We start from the raw sequence: 19,764 nt of genomic DNA on the forward strand, positions 1-19,764 counted from the left end.
GTAAACAACACAACAATACTTCTGAAGTGAGGATCCTGTGTTTCAGCAGGGCTGTTTTCTCCTGGGTGCCTAAAGCATCCTATCTGTCTCACTCCCTGTCATCCAGTGTGTGTGTGTGTGTGTGTGTGTGTGTGTGTGTGTGTGTGTGTGTGTTTACACACCCAGCAGAGCTGCTAACAGCCAGGGTGGTGGTCCTTTATCCTCCTCCACATCTCCCAGTGGTTCCCCGTAGGGCACTTCATGTCACAATGCAGTGATTCACGGTAAAGGGGAAGCAGACATTGCGGCAGATTCTAATGACTGCAGAGGCCTGGCGGCAGGTAGCCTAGTGGTTAAGAACAATGGGCCAGTAACCGAAAGAGAGCTGGTTCGAATCCCCGAGCCGACTAGGTGACAAATCTGTCGATGTGTCCTTGAGCAAGGTACTTAAACCTAATTTCTCCTGTAAATTGCTCTGGATAAGAGTGTCTGCTAAATGACTAAAATATAAATGTAAAATGTTCTATAATGAAGTTTCTGTTGTAAATCTCAAGGCTCTTATTAGAATATGACATATCACACTTCTTCGAGTGGAAGGGAGAACAATGTTGGAGAAAACACGCAACTCTGGAGGGAGGATTTAAAACATGTTCACACTTCACAGCATATGTTGGATCCGCATGAGTGAGAACGGAACAAGATGTCACACCCGCCCCCTCTCGATGGAGAGGGAAAGACTCTCAATGGAGAGTGGACACATAATGATATGCTTCCCTGAACACGAGTTAACACAACCCAGTGACATAACCTCTGTGTCCTCGCTGTGTCAGCAGTACTACCTTGTGGTTTCTGAGCCAGTGTAGCTCATCACAAGCCTTCTCTAACATCCACCATGTTTTGAATGAATGGTTCGATAGGGGGATGGATGGAAGGATGAATAAAGGTTGGATGGGTGGATAAATGAATCATAGATGTAAGGATTACCCCCTAGATTAAAGCCCACTAGGACATCAAATCCCGTTGCTGTGGCTGGGTGTAAAAATGTAGTCCCCGAAACACAATATGGTTTTAGTTGAGCTTCCCCCCTTAATCTCTGCAGGCTTCTCACGGCCAGGCTTCTCAGAAGGCCTACAAACATGTGCTTTTGTCTCTGTCTGAGTGGTGAAAAATTCCTCCCTTTCTGTGAAGTTTAAAAATGGCTCCGGAATTAATGGGTAACTATGGAGCTTTTAGCCGCTTAAAAAAACAGAACTAAACAAACGAGATCAAAGATAAGCTGATCCCCATGGAATGTTCCCTGGCGAACCACTCACTTCAAACACACACACAGTAGCTGTGTTTCAATACTCATACTAACCGCACAAACCGTACTATTTGGGACGTAAATTGAGTATATAGTATGCTTACTGGTCATAGTATGGATATAGTTAGTATGCCAAAAGTTCCCGGATGTCATACTACATTCGCCAAAATACGAATTATAAACTGGGTGGTTTGAGCCCTGAATTCTGATTGGCTGAAAGCTATGGTACATCAGACCATATACCACAGGTATGACAAAACATTTAATTACATTGGTAACCAGTTTATAATAACAATAAGGCCCCTCTGGGGTTTGTGATATATGGCCAATATACCACGGCTAAGTGCTGTGTCCAGGCACTCCGCATTGTGTCATGCAAAGAACAGCCCTAAGCAGTGGCATATTGGCCATATACACCCACTCGGGCCTTATTGCTTAAGTATTCACCTTATTTATGAACCCGGAAAGAAAACAATGTCCAAACGTTCTGTTTTGTGGAGGACTTCCGTTGTGTCGTTCATGCTTTTTTGCGAACGTTAGCTAGCTAGCTCAAAATGTCGTGGGATCATACCAAAAAACAAACTTTCAAAGTCAAATGGAAAGTCTGTGTCACATCCGCTGATTATTCAAGAGTGGGAGGACGATATGAAAAAATGGCCGAATATCACCTCCGAAGACATCTTCAATTATTTTGTCTCGTCTCTCAGTGTGGATGGGTCAGAGGTGAGGAGCTACAAAAGCACAGAGGCATATCAATACCTCCACAGCGGCAGAGTTGGGCGGGTGCTTATTCACTGTCTTGAGGATGACAACCTGGTGTTCCTCGAAGCAGATGTCCAGCCCAGTCAGAGCAAAACACACCATCATTCTGCCTGGATTCTTATATCATCTGTCGGCACGGTGGAGAGTGCAGGGTGTTGTTGTGTTGCAGGTCAGGGGAAGTCTTGCAGTCATGCAGATGTACTACTATGGAAGGTAGTTAGCTCGCTGGCTTTTTTTGTTTGTTATTTAGCTAGCTAACTAATTGTGATGATACCATATCACTGACCAGAACGTTAACTAGTACAACATGCATACACGTTTTTGGTTTCAATGGCTCATTGTGTAAGTATATCAGTTTAATCTCGAATGGCAATGAGGTAGGTACCGAATCAAGGCGAGTTTTACAATCGAATAGGAAATTACCGGCATAACCTAAACCTACTAGTTAAAAGGAGACTGTGTAAACTAGTCAGCTGTGAACACCATGTAAACTTGTGTTCTGTGCTGTAATTTACTATTCTATCAGTAGTGTTTTGTTGAAGGGGCAGAATGCTGTGTATGGAGGATTGACAGGAGTGTCCTGTACAGATGAGCAATGCCAGTGGCACTCTGGGATGCAGCGGAATTTAGCTCCAAAAAGGTTGAGCGAGATCTGTTTCAAACGTCACCAAACCAAGTGACGAGTTCTCTGACAGCGCCCCAGCCGCTTCTCCATCTCTACCTCCAACTCCTGCGTACCATTCCAAAACTTTTATTAAGTGCGTTGTGGAAGGGGTCAATGTTCCAGTGAGGTGCCTTCTGCACAAGTGCATCAAAGCTAAACTAAACAGTCATCAGGTTCCAGCAGCAGCCACACAGCTACAGCAGCCTTATGGTGAACACGGTATTAACATGCAGTTTCAGAAATGCTTGTCATTTTATGACGTTTATGTTAAACTGGAGGAGTGTCAATGTGCCAGCTTGGAGGAGGTCACTAAAGCACAGAGTGTCTCCCATGCGTGGTATGACGCGCGTAAACTTCGGATCACTGCTAGCTCAGAAAATAAGGTTTGTGAACACATCACGACAACTTTGTGCGGGAGCATCTCTTCCCCCAGGTTCCGCAACCACAGATGGCACGGAGAGCGAGCAGGTGGCCTACACATAGATGGAGAGCTGCGGGTTTAGTCTGGAGAGTAGAGGCACAGTAGTGAGTGTCAAGGAGCCATGTCTTTCTGTAAGCCCAGATGGAGCGTTAAATTCTCAAGAGCTATTCGAAATCAAATGTCCTCTTCTGATTAAAAAGTGTGAGTCTCTGACTGAACTGTTCTCTGGCAAACTCACCGATGTGAAGCTGGTGCATGGGGTTCCTCAGCTGCAACCTAATGCAGCCCGTGGGTACTACATGCAGGTGCAAATGGTGATGTTCTGCACAGGACTGGAGAGATGGGTTAGCAGTTGATGTTATTCTTCAATAACACAGACCCCAAAGCAAATCAGGGGGAGAAAAATATATTTATTCAAAGAGAACAAATCCTTGTTGTTATGCTTGAAAGTAGATGGCAGATGTTTATTCTTCCCTGTCCTCAATGTTTCTCCTCTGAACAAAGAGACATGATGTAGTTTATAACCCAACCCTAGCCTGTGGTTGACCAATTAGATTTCCTTGCAATAAAACTGGGCCAATGGCCAAATAACAAATATCCTGTTTCAGGCTCAATGTATAGACAATTCGGACCAATGAGAACTTGCCACATGGAGCTATGAGACACGGACTGAAATTCCTCCCGTGTCCCTGACCCATTAATCTTCAGTTCCCCATTACAGAAAAACAACTATTTCCATTGATAATGAATTCCCTCTTGACCTTTAGTCCTCTGCGTTGTGTATTTATCTTTGAATATTCATACAGATGCAAAGTGCTTGTCTGGGCTCCATCCGAGCAGGTTGTTATTGATGTGCCTTTTGATGTTAAGTTCTGTGCTGATGTTCCTAAACTGAAGGCATTCTATTTCACACATATGCTGCCAAGGATAGTAGATGAGTTCCAGTCAGGCAGACTAACTCTGTGCTCCAAGTATGTTCATCTATGTGTTATCTAGGGGCCTTATACCTTTTTTTAAATAGTTCATATATTTTGTGTCTTGTAAAGCTCTGTCAGCTCTACCTTATTATCGAAGCATAACTCTTGATTGGTGTTTTTTTTGTCTGTCACAGTTCCCCTTCATATGCACATTTACCTGATTATATTTGCATAATTCTTGTTTTTTTATATCTTGTCTTGTACAGCTCTCTTCATACATGTTTATCTAATGCCTACGGATAATGATTTATTAATGTTTTTATTGTACCTTGTTATAGCTCTCTTTTCATATGGCACTTCATGAACTTATCTAAGCATACCATAATTCATCTTTCACTTGGCAAATGATGGTGTTAATAAATACCACTATGAAATTCAACTTCGTTGACATTTTCTTTTGATACTTAACATTTTGAAATGAAGGACGAGGAGGCATGTCTAAAGGTTTCAAATGTGTTTTCAGTTTGATTCTGGGTTTGGTTTTCAAAGGCACAAATTAAGAATACTGTGCAAAGCTATCATCAAGGCAAAGGGTGGCTGCTTTGAAGAATCTAAAATACAAAATATATTTTGAATTGTTTAATAGTTTTTTGTTTACTACATGATTCCATATGTGTTATTTCATAGTTTTGATGTCTTCACTATTATTCTAAAATGTAGAAAAAAGTAAAAATAAAGAAAAACCCTTGAATGAGTAGGTGTGTCCAAACTTTTGACTGGTACTGTATTTACACCCCTTTGCTATGACACTCAAAATTGAGCTCAGGTGTATCCAATTTCCTTGTATCATCCTTGAGATGTCACTACAACTTGATTGGAGTCCACCTGTGGCCAATTCAATTGTTTGGACAGGATATAGAAAGAAACACACCTGTCTATATACTGTACAGTAAGGTCCCACAGTTGACAGTGCATGTTAGAGCATAAACTATAACATGAAGTCCAAGGAAATGTCTGTAGATCTCTGTGATATAAATGTGATGAGGCATATATCTGGGGAAAGGTATAAAGTGTTGAAAGTTTCCAAGAGCACAGTGGTCTCCAGCATTGGGAAACTGAAAAAATATGCAAGTACCCAGACTCTGCCTAGAACTGGTTGTCCGACCAACCTGAGCAACCGGGCAAGAAGGACCTTGGTCAGGGAGGTGACCAAGAACCACTCTGACAGAATTACAGAGTTCCTTGGCTGAGAAGGGATAACCTGCCAGAAGGACAACCGTCTCTACAGAACTTCACCAATCTAGTCTTTATGGGAGAGTGGCTAAATGGAAGCCACTCCTAAGAAAAAAGCACATGACAGCAGGCAAATCCTTGATGAGAACTTTGTTCAGAGTGCAAATGACCTTAGACTAGGGCTAAGATTTACGTTCCAACAGGACAATGACCCCAAGCATACATCCAAAGCAACGCTGGATTGGCTTCAGAACAAGAATGTGAAAGTCCTTGAGTGGCCCAGCCAAAGCCCAGACTTGAATCCCATTGAAAATATGTGAAAAGACTTGAAGATTGCTGTTCACCGCCGCTCCCCATCTAACTTAACAGACCTTGTGAAAATCTGCAAGGAAGAATGGAGACAATCCCCAAATCCAGATGTGTAAAGCTGATACAGATATACCCAAGACGACTCAAAGCTGTAATCGCCGCCAAAGGTAACTCGGGTGTGAATACTTATGAAAATGAGATATTTCTGTATTTGATTTTAAATACATTTGAAAACATAATTATTTTCTTTTTACTTTGTCATTATGGGGTATTGTGTGTAGATGGGTGAGATTTTTTATTGTCAATCAATCAATCAATTGTATTTATAAATTACTTCTTACATCAGCAGATCTCACAAAGTGCTATACAGAAACCCAGCCTAAAACCCCAAACAGCAAGCAATGCAGGTGTAGAAGCACAGTGGCTAGGAAAAACTCCCTAGAAAGGCCAGAACCTAGGAAGAAACCTAGAGAGGAACCAGGCTATGAGTGGTGGCCAGTCCTCTTCTGGCTGTGCCGGGTTGTAGTTAAAGTTATTGTAGTTAATCCATTTTGAATTCAGGTTGTAACAACAAAATGTGGAATAGGTCAAGGTGTATGATACCTTCTGAAGGCGCTGTACGTGTATGAGTTCATCAACAAAGATCTATCTATTCCAAACCACATTGATTTGTTGGAACCTCGAATGCTCTCACAGGTATGCTTCAGGCAGGTGTGATTCAGAAAGCCAGTCAGTTAAATGCTGCTAGGTAACACTGGGGACATTGGAAATACACTGGGGACATTGGAAATACACTGGGGACATTGGAAATACGCACCACACTACCTTGCGATGACATGACATCAGTCAGAAATGATGCAACTGAGTGGGTGGTTTTTGTGTGGCAGTCATCCTTGGTCTATAGAGTGACTCAGGTGAGGTGATCTGGAGGAGGGAAGGTACACAGTAGTCTCTGCCGCCAAGGTCAAACTCCTTTAATTGGGGGTATATTTTTGTACCTCTCAGTGGAGTTGATGCTTGGTTAGTCTCGTGTATGTAGGTGTTGTTTCATAAGTCTGTGCCTGTATTCCATACAATCAATACTTGTGGGTGGGTGCAGTATGGTGTTTTAAAGTTAGTCCAATTATTACGTTGCAGTATGTGGGTTGTCAGTGGGTTGTGTGCAGAAATAATATAGCCTGAACATACGGAGTCAGAATTTAATTGAATGCTATTCATTCACTGAAATGAATGATGTTGCCAGTGAACTCAATGCATTTGCATTACTGTTTTGTCTTCCCATCTTGCATATAGATTGATTCTACCGATGTTGTTCGTATGATTATCTTATGATGGGGTCTTCAGCTGTGTGTTGACTTCATTATGAGTCTGTTGTTGATCCTGTAGGTGGAGGAGTCACTGTTACAGTGTGTTACGTTAGCTCTTCCTTTAGCCACAGACACAGTGTGACGAGAGTGTCTGAGGGGTGCAGAGGGCCGATATGGGGACTCTACAAACCATAGAATCAAAGCCATTAAGAATTGATGAAAGCGGGCTCAGTAGAATACAATGAGGGAACGCATCATCTGGATAAATGATGAGTCACTGTCGTCTCTCTGAGTGCTTCTCTCTCCTCCTATCCCTTTATCTCTCCCTTTCACTCCTCTTTTATTGTCATATGGAATGGAACTGAATAGTATCTGAGATTTAATTTAGGCTAATAAAAAACCCATGAGGCCAAAATGAAGGAAGGATGGGTGTTCAAGCGTACCTTGCACTGGACCAGCAGGGCAGTGAGAGGACTCTCCTTCCTCCCCTCCTCTGTTTTAAGGTTCCCAGCCGTGCTGCTTGTCTTCCCCCCGGCCTCGCTGCTGTCCTCCTCCTCATCCGACCTTGTCTCTAGGCTCCTCTCGCTCTCCTCCGGCGAATCCCTCTCCTCCGTGGAGTCGTCAGCCGTGCTCTCGCTCTTCTCCTCTGCGTCGCCGGCGCCCCCCTCCTTGCTGTCGACCAGGGGCGAGGGTCTCCCCACGTGGGCCTCGCCACGCAGTTGTGGGATGTTTCCCGCCATGAGGCGGCGCTGCACGATGCTGTGGGGCTGCTGTAACCAGGAGACAGGGCAGGTAGAGGGATGTCAGACACCATTTTCAATGGGTTAATCCTAGTCCTGGACTAGATTAGATTGATTTGATTTGGATCACTTTTAGTCCCCATTTGGACTAATCTTCCAAGAGTCCTTAAACATTAAAATACAATTTATAATACAAACACATTTTCACATATAACACACTATTACAAACATACAAAATATACTAACACAATGACCCAACAAATACTCAATCTAAAAAATATAGATTCTTCATCTACTATAGTCCCACAACATTTCTATGTATTATATTTAAATCGTTTTAAAAGAATATTTAAATGTATATATTGAAAGGTTTCTAGTTTGCTCAGTTAATTTATTCCATTTCTTTATTGCTCTAAATCGAAATGTTCTTTTGCCTATTTCTCTTTTCTGTCTGGATAACGGATAGATGGTGGACAATCTATTCCTAGTATTTACGGAATGTCTGTCTCTTACCAACTGAATACCGTTGTGAATAGAACTTGGCCGTTTTAAATGATGTATATTATGAAATAAAATAAGCATGTTTTTTTCAATTATCTTGTCGATTGATGACCAACCAAGAACACTGCGCATGACTGCAACAGAAGAGCCATATCTCCACCTTAAAACAATCCTTGCTGCTTTGTTCTGTGCATTCTGCAGCCTCCTAACTTCACTTGATGATGCATTTCCCCAGACYACAGAACAGTAGTTCACCTGACTCTCAATTAATGCTTGTGTTATTTGCTGAATAATTTTCCTGGTAAATATTTAGCTATCCTTCTGATTATGCATGCTGTTTTAATATTTTTTTTTACATAGATTAGTTATTTGAGACGACCATGATAAGCAGTTGTCTAGCTGCACTCCCAATAGTTTGGTTTCTGCCACTTCTTCAATTTGTACTCCTCCCATACTTAATTGTATCCCAGGCTGTTTTGGCCTTTTCCTAGTTGAACAGACCAACATAACTTTGGTTTTCTTGGTGTTTAAAACAAGTTTGTTCCGGCAAACCCACTCCCTGATATTCTCCAAATCTCCTTGTAAAGCTTGCTGTACCTGTTGAACCGATTGTCTTGCTGCAGAAATTGTAGTATCATCTGCAAATATAGTAGCTTGAGTTTCAGCTAAGGCATAGGGAAGGTCGTTGGTATATATTAAATAAAGAAGTGGCCCAAGGCAGCTGCCCTGCGGTATTCCACAGTTTAACACATGAGGGGAAGAAAATGAACCATTGATATAGGTGGACTGTTTCCTGTCAGTTAGATATGACTGTACCCAATTCAATGCTACCTCCTTAAAACCATAATGCATTAATTTTGTCAAAATTATTTCATGATCCACTAAATCAAATGCTGCACTGAACTTTAAAAATAGTACACCCACAAACTTGCCATTATCCATAGCATTGAGCCACTGGTCTGTCATGTCAACCAATGCAGTGGTAGTGGAATGGTTTTTGCAATAAGCATGCTGATTGGCTGTAATCAGATCATTCTTTTCCATGTACTCCCACATTTGTCTACTCACAATACCCTCCAATATCTTACTGAGTGTAGGGAGTAGACTAATTGGTCGACTATTGGCAGAAGTAATGGGTTCTTTGCAGTCTTTCGGAATAGGACACAGTTTCGCATGCTTCCATACATTTGCAAACATCCCCTTTTCCAGTGACCAATTAAATATGTATCTCAGTGGAACTGCAATCTGGGGAGCAGCACAGCGAAGCAAAAAATTGTCCATAAGACCATAACCTGTAGATTTCCCATCAGGTAATGACTTCAATAGGTTTAACACCTCCTCCACTGACACCGTTTGCAGACTAAAAGAGCAGGTCTTGTTGCTCATATTATGATCATCAATCCATTGGACAATAGCTTGTTTGGAAGAATGTATGTTTACATTTTTGCTCAGTAATTTAATTTTCTTTGTAAAAAAATCTGTAAAATGATTGGCAATATCAACTGGTTTTCTTATTATTTTCCCGTCAACCTCCACACTAGATGGGCATGATGAGATAGATGTACCAAGTAAGCCCTTAACTGTGTTCCATACCTTTTTASAATCATTTTTACAATCAATAAAAGCATTGTTGTAAAATAACTTTTTTTTCTTTCGATTCAATTTAACTGCATAATTACGTAATGTTCTATAATTCTGTTCATCAATTTCTAATTTTGACTTGGCTGCTAAGACTTTTGCCATATTTCTTTGAGAAAAAGCCTCACCCAGTTCATCATCGATCCATGGAGATGGACGGGCACCAACTGTACTCTTTCTTATAGGGGCATGATGATTACCTCAGTGAGCAAATCAATAAAAATTCTGTAGTGTGATTTAAATCATCCTCTAGATAAATCAGCTCCCAGGGTACACCAGCCAAATCATTTAGAAATAGCTCATGATTAAAGGTTTTAAAATGTCTTTTGACCACAATCCTAGGGGGTTTCTTTGGAACCTTGGTGTTCATGGTTATGGTCACAATATTATGGTCTGTCCAGCCCACTGGCATTGATCTGGCTTTTAAGCATTGCAATGGTATATTACAGAAAATAAGATTAATGCATGTGTCTGAACGATGACCCAACTTAATTGATGATCTAGTAGTATCATTAGAAGACAAAGAAACGCACACCTATTTAGGCGAGGTGCTGGCTAGCGGAGTAGAAAACTTAAAAATAAAGGAGAGCCGCACACTCTAGGAGCTCAGATGCAAAAATTGAATTACCAACGTTTCGACAGCCAAGCTGTCTTCATCAGGGTATAATCCAATTATACCCTGATGACTGTCCTTTATTTTCTAGTAGTATCATTAACCATTTGTTTCAAATCACAGTTCTTGGCATATCTCATCAATTTTGTTCTATTCGAATTATTGTGATCCTTCCAATTTATATTAAAATCACCCAAGATAAGTACATCTCTGTTGCTATCTGTGGCCTGGTCAAACTCAGTATATAAGTCATCCAGATAGGACACCTTAGAGCTAGGAGGTCTATACACACATCCTACCAATATGGGTGCCTGGTGAGGCAGATGTACCTGAGTCCATAGTGCCTCTACTTGACATACATTAAGGTCATCCCTCCTCTTAAAAGGTATAGGATTCTGAATGTACAGTGCTCCACCCCCACCATTACTATTCCTATCTCTTCTCAGTAGACTATATCCATGAATGTTAATTTGCCCATCATTTACAGATGCATCCAAATGCGTTTCGGTCAAAGCCAAAATATGAATATTATTTATGTTGACCAAGTTAAAAACCTCATGTATTTYGTTAGGAAGRCTACATACATTAACCTGAGCCATATGCAACCCTTTCCTTATCAAGTGGAGATCAACAGAGCATGTATTCGTTATCGTTGAAGTTGTCATGATACACTACAACACACAAACTCAGATTTGAACATTAAATTAAAATAGCCAGGGAGTTACTCTAGAGTCCCGATACAATTGCCCGTTGATATAAAGTTTATCCATCACCATGGAGACCCGTTGATTCAGGCAACAAGATTAGAGAGTTTAATAGTCACATGTACAGGGTTGCAGATGTAATTACAGGGTACAGTGAAATTATTGAGCTCCAGGATCCAACAATGCAGGACAAAGTGAAAAAACTATAAAAATGTAATAGAAAATAATAAAATAATAATATATACATACAGTCGTATGAAAAAGTTCGGGCACCCCTCTGAGGTTGCATAATAATTTACTCTGTCGTCACAGAAAATGATCACAGTGGCATGCCATTCATTTTCTAATAAAAGCTGAGTACTGGGGTATTGTCCAGACAAAGATTTTTAGTGTAGCAATATTAAGTTGTATGAAATTAAATCAGATGTGAAAAATAGGCTATGCAAAAATGTGGGCACCCTTGTCATTCTGTTGATTTGAATACCTGTAACTACTTAGCACTGATTAATTGGAACACACAATTGGTTWGGTGAGMTCATTAAGCCTTGAACTTCATAGACAAGTGCATCCAATAATGAGAAAAGGTATTTAAGGTGGCCAAATGCAAGTTGTTGTTCTCTTTGACTCTCCTCTGAAGAGTGGCAACATGGGTGGCCTCAAAACAACTCTCAAATGACCTGAAAACAAAGATTGTTCAACATTATGGTTTAGAGGAAGACTACAAAAAGCTATCGCAGAGATTTAAGCTGTCAGTGTCCACTGTGAGGAAATGGAAGACCACAGGCACAGTTCTTGTTAAGGCCAGAAGTGGCAGGCCAAGTAAAATATCGGAGAGGCAAAGGCGAAGGATGGTGAGAACGGTCAAAAACAGCCCACAGACCACCTCCAAAGACCTACAACATAATCTTGCTGCAGATGGTGTCACTGTGCATCGTTCAACAATTCAGCGCACTTTGCACAAGGAGAAGCTGTATGGGAGAGTGATGCGGAAGAAGCCTTTTCTGCACACACGCCACAAACAGAGTCGCTTGAGGTATGCAAACGCACATTTGGACAAGCCAGCTTCATTTTGGAATAAGGTGCTGTGGACTGATRAAACAAAGATTGAGTTAWTTGGTCATAACAAGGGACATTATGCATGGGGGCAAAAGAACACAGCGTTCCAAGAAAAACACTTGCTCCCCACAGTAAAATTTGGTGGGGGTTCCATCATGCTGTGGGGCTGTGTGGCCAGTGCCGGTACTGGGAATCTTGTTAAAGTTGAGGGTCGCATGGATTCCACTCAATATCAGCAGATTCTTGGGAATAATGTTGAAGAATCAGTCACAAAGTTGAAGTTAYGCCSGYGCTGGATATTTCAACAAGACAAYGACCCAAAACACTGCTCAAAATCTACCCGGGCATTTATGCAGAGGAACAAGTACAATGTTCTGGAATGGCCATCCCAGTCCCCAGACCTGAATATCATTGAGAATCTGTGGGATGATTTGAAGYGGGCTGTCCATGCTCGGCAACCATCAAACCTAACTGAACTGGAGATGTTTTGTAAGGAGGAATGRTCCRAAATACCTTCATCCAGAATCCAGACACTCATTAGAGGCTATGGGAAGCATCTAGAGGCTGTTATTTTAGCAAAAGGAGGCTCTACTAAATATTGATGTGATGTTTCTATTGGGGTGCCCAAATGTATGCNAGGCTATGGGAAGCATCTAGAGGCTGTTATTTTAGCAAAAGGAGGCTCTACTAAATATTGATGTGATGTTTCTATTGGGGTGCCCAAATGTATGCACCTGTCTAATTTAGTTTTGATGCATATTGCACATTTTTTGTTAATCCAATAAACCTCATTTCACTACTGAAATATTACTGTGTCCATCAGTTATGTGATAGATCAAAATTAAATTGCTGATCCAAACACCCAATTATTTATGGGGTGCCCAAACTTTTTCATACGACTGTATTACAACTGTGGCAATGTTCATTTGGGTGGGGGCAGGGTGACTCAAAATGACGTCACTAGAGAATCTCCAATGAAAGTGCTTTTTAGTCTTGGACTAGGCTTAATCTGTGTCTGAGATCCCGCCCCTTAGTTTAATAGGTAGTGCACAGTAGACCTGGAATGGTAAATAAATAGAAAAGAGAACCAGCTAGGGGCAGCAGGTAGCCTATTGGTTAGAGCGTTGGGCCAGTAACCGAAAGGTTGCTGGATCGAATCCCTGAGCTGACAAGGTAAAAATCTGTCGTTCTGCCCTTGAACAAGGCAGTTAACCCACTGTTCCCCGGTAGGCTGTCATTGTAAATAAGAATTTGTTTTTAACTGACTTGCCTAGTTTAAATAAGGTTAAATAAAAAAATGTTGTTCAATGTTAGAATGTTATGATGATTCCATATTCTTCAGGACAGAGAGTTCTTTAAATATGATACATTTCTATCTTAGTGTTCTGTACAGCTTTCATGTTCATTTACTCAGACCAACCCCATTCCATAGAGATATTAAGGCAACTGTTGTTTTATGATTTGATACTTGCCTGGATGACGAACAAGAAATTCGATTTTAAACCATTTCAAAACAACTGGTGGGCAATGGCTGAGTTGAACAATTGTTTTCATGTGATAAATCTAAAATTAATAGAATTTTGAGCTCCAGAGCCTCATGGTAATCTAATTGTTTTCCAGTAGGGAGTCACTCTAGAGAAAGATGGAAATAGTTTTTCTAAAAGGCCATGTGGTCTGAAGTGAACAGAAGGTCAGCTAACACCAGCAAAACCAACAGCATCAATTCACCAGAAGGAGGATGTCAGTCATTTCAGATATCATAACTGCTGCTGAAAAACGATGCTGCTACTGACGTGATGGAAACATCCATTGTCTCTATGCCAGAGGCACATCGTTAGCTGTAAATAGCGTGTGCACGCTTATGTGTGTGTAGGCGCGCCTCCAATTTGATGTGTTTTTATCTGCACTGTGCATGTCTGTACAGTATGTAGCCTACAAAATAGTTGTTCTGCTTGTATCACACAGTTGCTGGTCTCAAATCTCACCTTTGCGGCCTCATTGTCAGTTCAGTTGAGGTGTTGAAGGTTTCAGGTAATGACCACAACATCAGAACATATCAGAGCCAAGCCGAGCTGTCTGTCAGTCTCCTCCTGGGCTCATTTCACCCTGTGCTCCAGCTCTCCCTGTCAGCCCGTCAAAGTGATTACTGGTCAGTGCTCTCATACTGGCTCACACAATAGATCGCATCAGGCCTCTGTATACCTCTGTGGGTAGGYGTTCTATTGATCAGGGGAGGAAGTGCTCTCTGGAGACCGCAAGTTTTACTTAGAGCTTCTCTGTTATAGGGCTTATTGACACTGTATTCAGGCATATATGCACTCTCTCTCCCTCATATATACTGTAGCTCTCTCCACACACACACACACAACACCCACACACACCACACACACACACACACACACCACACACACACACACACACACACACACACCCACACACACCACACACACACACACACAAACACACACACACACACACCCACACACACACACACCACACACCACACACACACACTCCTCTCTCTCTCACACGCACCCAGAAGCAGGTCTACGTATGTGTGATAACCACATGATCAAGTCAAATGAATAGGTACGCAAAAACAGGAATCTTGTTTGCTCCGACTTTTCTAGACTTCAGTGGGTATACTGTATATAATGACTCCAAAGTATTGGGATTATGGCTTTTTTATTGTTTTGGCTCTGTACTCCAGATTTGAAATGAGACAATGACTATGAGGTTAATACAGACTGTCAGCTTTAGTTTGAGGGTATTTTCATCATCATATCAGGTGAATCGTTTTGGAAATGACAGCCTTTTTGTGCATAGTCCCCCATTTTAGGGGACCTAAAGTATTGGATAATTCACTCATGTGTATTAAAGTCGTCAAAAGGTTCGTATTTTGTCCCATATTCCCAGCACGCAATGATTACATCAAGCGTGTGACTCTACAAACTTGTTGGATGCATTTACTGGTTGCTTTGGTTGCGTTTCAGATTATTGTGCTGCCAATAGAATGAATGGTAAATAATCTATTGTGTCATTTTGGAGTCACTTTTATTGTAAATAAGAATAGAATATGCTTCTAAACACTTCTACATGAACGTGGATGATACCATGATTACGGATAGTCCTGAATATCATGAAAAATTATGAGTGAGAAAGTTGCAGACTCACAAATTTCATACCCCAAGACATGCTAGCAATTACAATAAAGCATTTGGGGGGGGGGGGGGTATGATATTTGTGCATCTGTAACTTTCTCACTCAGCATTATTCACAATTCATTTCAAAATCTCTGAGCGATGGCTACTGTAAAGTCAGCAAGATTGCATTAGGAGAGTAGGCTCAAATGAAGATCCTACATCTGTAGGTGGGTTCTGCTGCTGGTATCGTGGGAGACTGCAGTTTCTCTAAAGGCTCTGTGTCACACCGGAAGTGTCTGGTGAGAGTTTACACAGATGTGACCTTTGACCTCCTCAACACCTTCAGGAGATGAGCAGGTGTCCGTTCTGTATGAAGCCTTGAGTCTGTAGTCTAGTGCCTCCTCTAAAAGATAACATTACAGAGAGAAGCTGCAGGACACCACAGCGCAAATAGCCTCATTACTATGTTGTGTTACAATGCCACCTCTGATAGAGTTATTTTATAGTTCTATAATAAATCATGTTATTTGACATTTTCTCTGTATGTCAGTGTTATTAGAAAACCTCATAGCCTTGGTACCTTGTATCCTGCTATCTCTGCATATAAATGAAGTATTACATGGCCCACTCCTGTAATCACAGTATTGTATTGTATTGCACCCAGATACGAAGAGCACAAATCCCCAGAGGGTTGACTGTCCAAAATACTGCGATTGCGCAATCATACCCAATAGCCTGAGGAACAGATGGAGCAAGACGGAGAGGAAGAAGGAGGATAAATGCCACTCTGGTATTTGGTCCAGTTCTTTTCTCAGTTGATTGTATTGTTCATCATTGTTTTGTATTGTGCAGGGCTCATTTACCATTCTCTACACAGGGCTGGAAGCTGCAGATTGTTCTGCCTGTTTACAATATGAATGATGATGAGGGGAGAGTTTAGAGACAGGGAGATAATGAATGATAGAGAGATCCCAGCTATAATACTGTCCTCTTATTTATTTGACCTTTATTTAACTAGGCAAGTCAGTTAAGAACTAATTCTTATTTTCAATGATGGCCTAGGAACAGTGGGTTAACTGCCTTGTTCAGGGACAGAACAACAGATTCGTTTACCTTGTCAGCTCGGGGATTTGAACTTGCAACCTTTCGGTTACTAGCCCAATGCTCTAACCACTAGGCTACCCTGCCGCACTGCTCTGTGTGTGCGTTGTGCGCGTGCGCGTGTGCGTGTGCGTGCGCAGTGTTTATAATGCCTTTCCTCCTGCTCCACAACACTGATTGACATCTGTCTCTCGGTAACACACCCTGTCAACCTAGAGGATGTGGATACTGGAACCGATACGGGAACCGACTGGATATGATGTGAGAGGTATTCAATCACTCCCAGAGGACATGGAACTTAGATAGAAAAATCCTTCTGTATTGTTCCAAAGCAACTAGTTTGGGAATTACACCATTCATCTGGGTACTTTAGAAGCTACCAGTCTGTATGTTACTGTCCTCCTAACCCAGCCTCAGTTCTAGCTGATCATGTAGTTGCTAGGCTGAGCTGTGTTAGTCAGCTCTGACACAAGCTGTGAAGAAGGCCTCTCCACAGGAGCCCTCCCCAGAATAGGCTTTTCACAATGAGCAGCTCGACGTCTGCTCCACAACGCTCTCCATCAATCAACAGGACCACTTGGACCGGGCCTGAATCATAGTGATCTATTATTATAATCTTCACCTCCTTCTGGTCCTGGAGCAAAGTGGACAGTGTTTTCTGACTGTGTCATATCTGACAACCGTTCAAATCAAGCCCCTGTGGTTCCTTTGACCTCACACTCACCTTTCCCCAGCAATTATCACCCATAGAGACTGGTTTTATCTCGATGTCCACAACCCTTTATCAAAGATGTCATTGGAAAACCAGCAGTGTGTCGTTCTCGTTTGACCCCCACCATTCAGTCTTCTATCTTCCATCAGCACTAGCCTTACAGAAGGCAACACAGAAAATACATAATTCAGCAGTTTTCTCATTTACATTTCTCAAAGCTTGCAGCATCAGATAATTTATCTAAATCTGACACTGATTAAGGGTACTTCAACACATATTCCCCTGATCCTTCCTGCTGTAATGAACAGTATGTGTATGGAAACACACACAGGGAGATAGATATTGAACCCAGGTAAATGTGTGGCTGGCTGATGGATGGGCTTCCCTGGGTGAACTACTAAAGGTTTATCTGGAGGGAGGAGTCACAGTCTGCGTCCACAAATGGCTCCCTGTTCCCTATTTTGACAAGAGCCCCATAGTATCCCAATAGGGTGTCATTTCAGACACAGTCTGTGGTCCTGCTGATTTATCTGACTGCGTCCCAGTGTGTTGCTTTTTACATGATTTTTTTTTAAATAGAGAGAGAGAGAGAGAGAGAGAGAGAGAGAGAGAGAAAACCCTCCTTTAAATCCTATTATTATAAATCAGTTAAAGTACAACTCCATTACCCATACTTCCCCTCCTCATTGCTCCTCTCTGACTGGCAAAGAGCAGAGCAGATTGACGCTGACAGAAGTGTACGCAATGTAATTCCCCCTGCTCCATGTGAGTGAGGAGGCAGCTGGCTGTTGTAGGTTCCGATTGCCCTGCAGCTACAGCGAGGTCAGACTGTTTGGATGCAGATCCTCTGTCCACAACAAGCGGCCTGTGTGCAGGGGTCGTGAACTGCCATACAGTATGTGCCCTGGCCTTTTTTATCAAGTTCAAATGCAATTCACTGTTCTAGCGCTGCACTTTGGCGGAAGTGCTTCGTCTTTTGTCTGGTTTCAGGGACAGGGATGAAAGCGGCTGTAAAATAAGCCATTTGGAGACAAAGATTATAATAATGTGTGATGTTGCGTCTGGCCTCTAGCCATGACATCCTCAGAGGCACGGTGGAGTGCTAAAGCAAACAGTAGGATTTCAGGGCTTCTGCAACAACAACAAAAGAATATATCGACCAAATACCGCAAATAAACGTTGATTATTTATTCAGTTTCAGCTGTCACAGTGGACACGTCCCTTTTGTGCCAACCGTCAAATGGCAAAAGCATGAGTACATGTAAAATTGTCTCGTTTTGCCAAATAGCTCATACAAGGCATTTATTTGATTTGTCACACTAAATATGGAGTTACCCCTATTGAATCCCCCCTGGGAGAAGGTAGCAGTCATACATCAGACATTATGCTATGCAACACCGTTATGGTTGTAAATGCATGCTGATAGGTGGTAGTCTTTATTGGCTAAGTGGTTAACTTGGAATTGGCATCCCTGCTATGAATTAGGCTAATCTTTGTCTGCATCCATCAGCGTTCATGCAGATTAGATTATATTGGCTGATATCATGGTTAGCCGTCATTCATTTCAGCCAGCAGAGATGATGACTGGATGAGTCTTAAATAGTGATTTGTGATGGTTGGTTAAACATGTACAAAGGATGTGAAGGTTCCTGTCCCTTCCTGTCCCTCCCCTAGTTGGTCTCTAGAAATAAATTAGCTGTAATTAAAGAGTATAACTTCCCATAGCCTTTCTGGTACTGAAAGTATGGAGTAGAGATTGAAATACATTTTTTATTGGCATGACATATAATATTTCAATGAGTGTTGTTAACACTGTATAACACTATTGATGAATACCAACTGTTGTTCCCCATAGGCTAGATGGCCATTGTTTCGTTTTTTTGAAATATTCAAATTGACTAGATACAGAAGCAAACTGACCCAGTTAGACAACCAGTCCAGTCAAACCACTAGACATGGCACAAAAGGTTAAGAGGAAAAACAACTTGGACGTTTATAGAATATCAATCATCAATGACCTCGTCCTTCTCTGTCTGTATCCTGTCTGTCATATTCTAGCATTCCATCTTGCATAATTTCAAGCCCTCCTCAAATACACATACATATACACACACACACACACACACACACACACATATACACACACACACTGTTTCTCTGTGTTCTTCATACATATTGCAGACTGCTGATTCGGCTGATGAGTGTCTTGCTGTGACCTCCCTCGGAACACGTCCACAGTGTTCCAGTTCAAACCGGTCACTATGATGCTCACTCTCTCTCTCTTTCTCTCTCCCTCCCTCCCTTTTGTCATGGCATGTCCTCTTTTCTCTCTCTCTCTCTCTCTCTCTCACTCGCTCTGAGAGATTAGAGCCTAATTGCCGTGTGGGCTAATTATCTGACTGCAACAGGCTCCTTTCTCTGTCATGGCTGAAGTCACATGACTCTGCTAATGCCTGCTTTTCCATTTGGATCAAGGTCCCCAGCCCCTGGCTTCCTGTCATACAAACCATCAGGGTGTAGCCAGCGACACATCTGCTCTCTCTCTCCTCTCTTCTCTCTCTCTCCCTCCCCTCCATGTCTCTCTCTCTTTCTACTCTCGATCTCTCCCCTGCCATCCCCTCAGTCTCTGTGCCTGTCTGTTTCACCCAGGTATTTTTAGGC

At 41.9% G+C, this 19,764-nt stretch overlaps 1 protein-coding gene across 1 annotated transcript in view; it reads right to left on the bottom strand.

Annotated features, from left to right (window-relative positions):
• nrip2 (nuclear receptor interacting protein 2) overlaps positions 1 to 19,764 on the bottom strand; it is a 35,494-nt gene that overhangs the window by 10,780 nt on the left and 4,950 nt on the right. The window contains exon 2 of the mRNA XM_023969703.3: positions 7,339 to 7,665. Within this exon, the coding sequence (XP_023825471.1) occupies positions 7,339 to 7,665 (327 nt within the window). The remainder of the gene's footprint in view (positions 1 to 7,338; positions 7,666 to 19,764) is intronic.

The sequence above is a fragment of the Salvelinus sp. IW2-2015 genome, linkage group LG24 (assembly GCF_002910315.2).
Source record: "Salvelinus sp. IW2-2015 linkage group LG24, ASM291031v2, whole genome shotgun sequence".
Classification (NCBI taxonomy): domain Eukaryota; kingdom Metazoa; phylum Chordata; class Actinopteri; order Salmoniformes; family Salmonidae; genus Salvelinus; species Salvelinus sp. IW2-2015.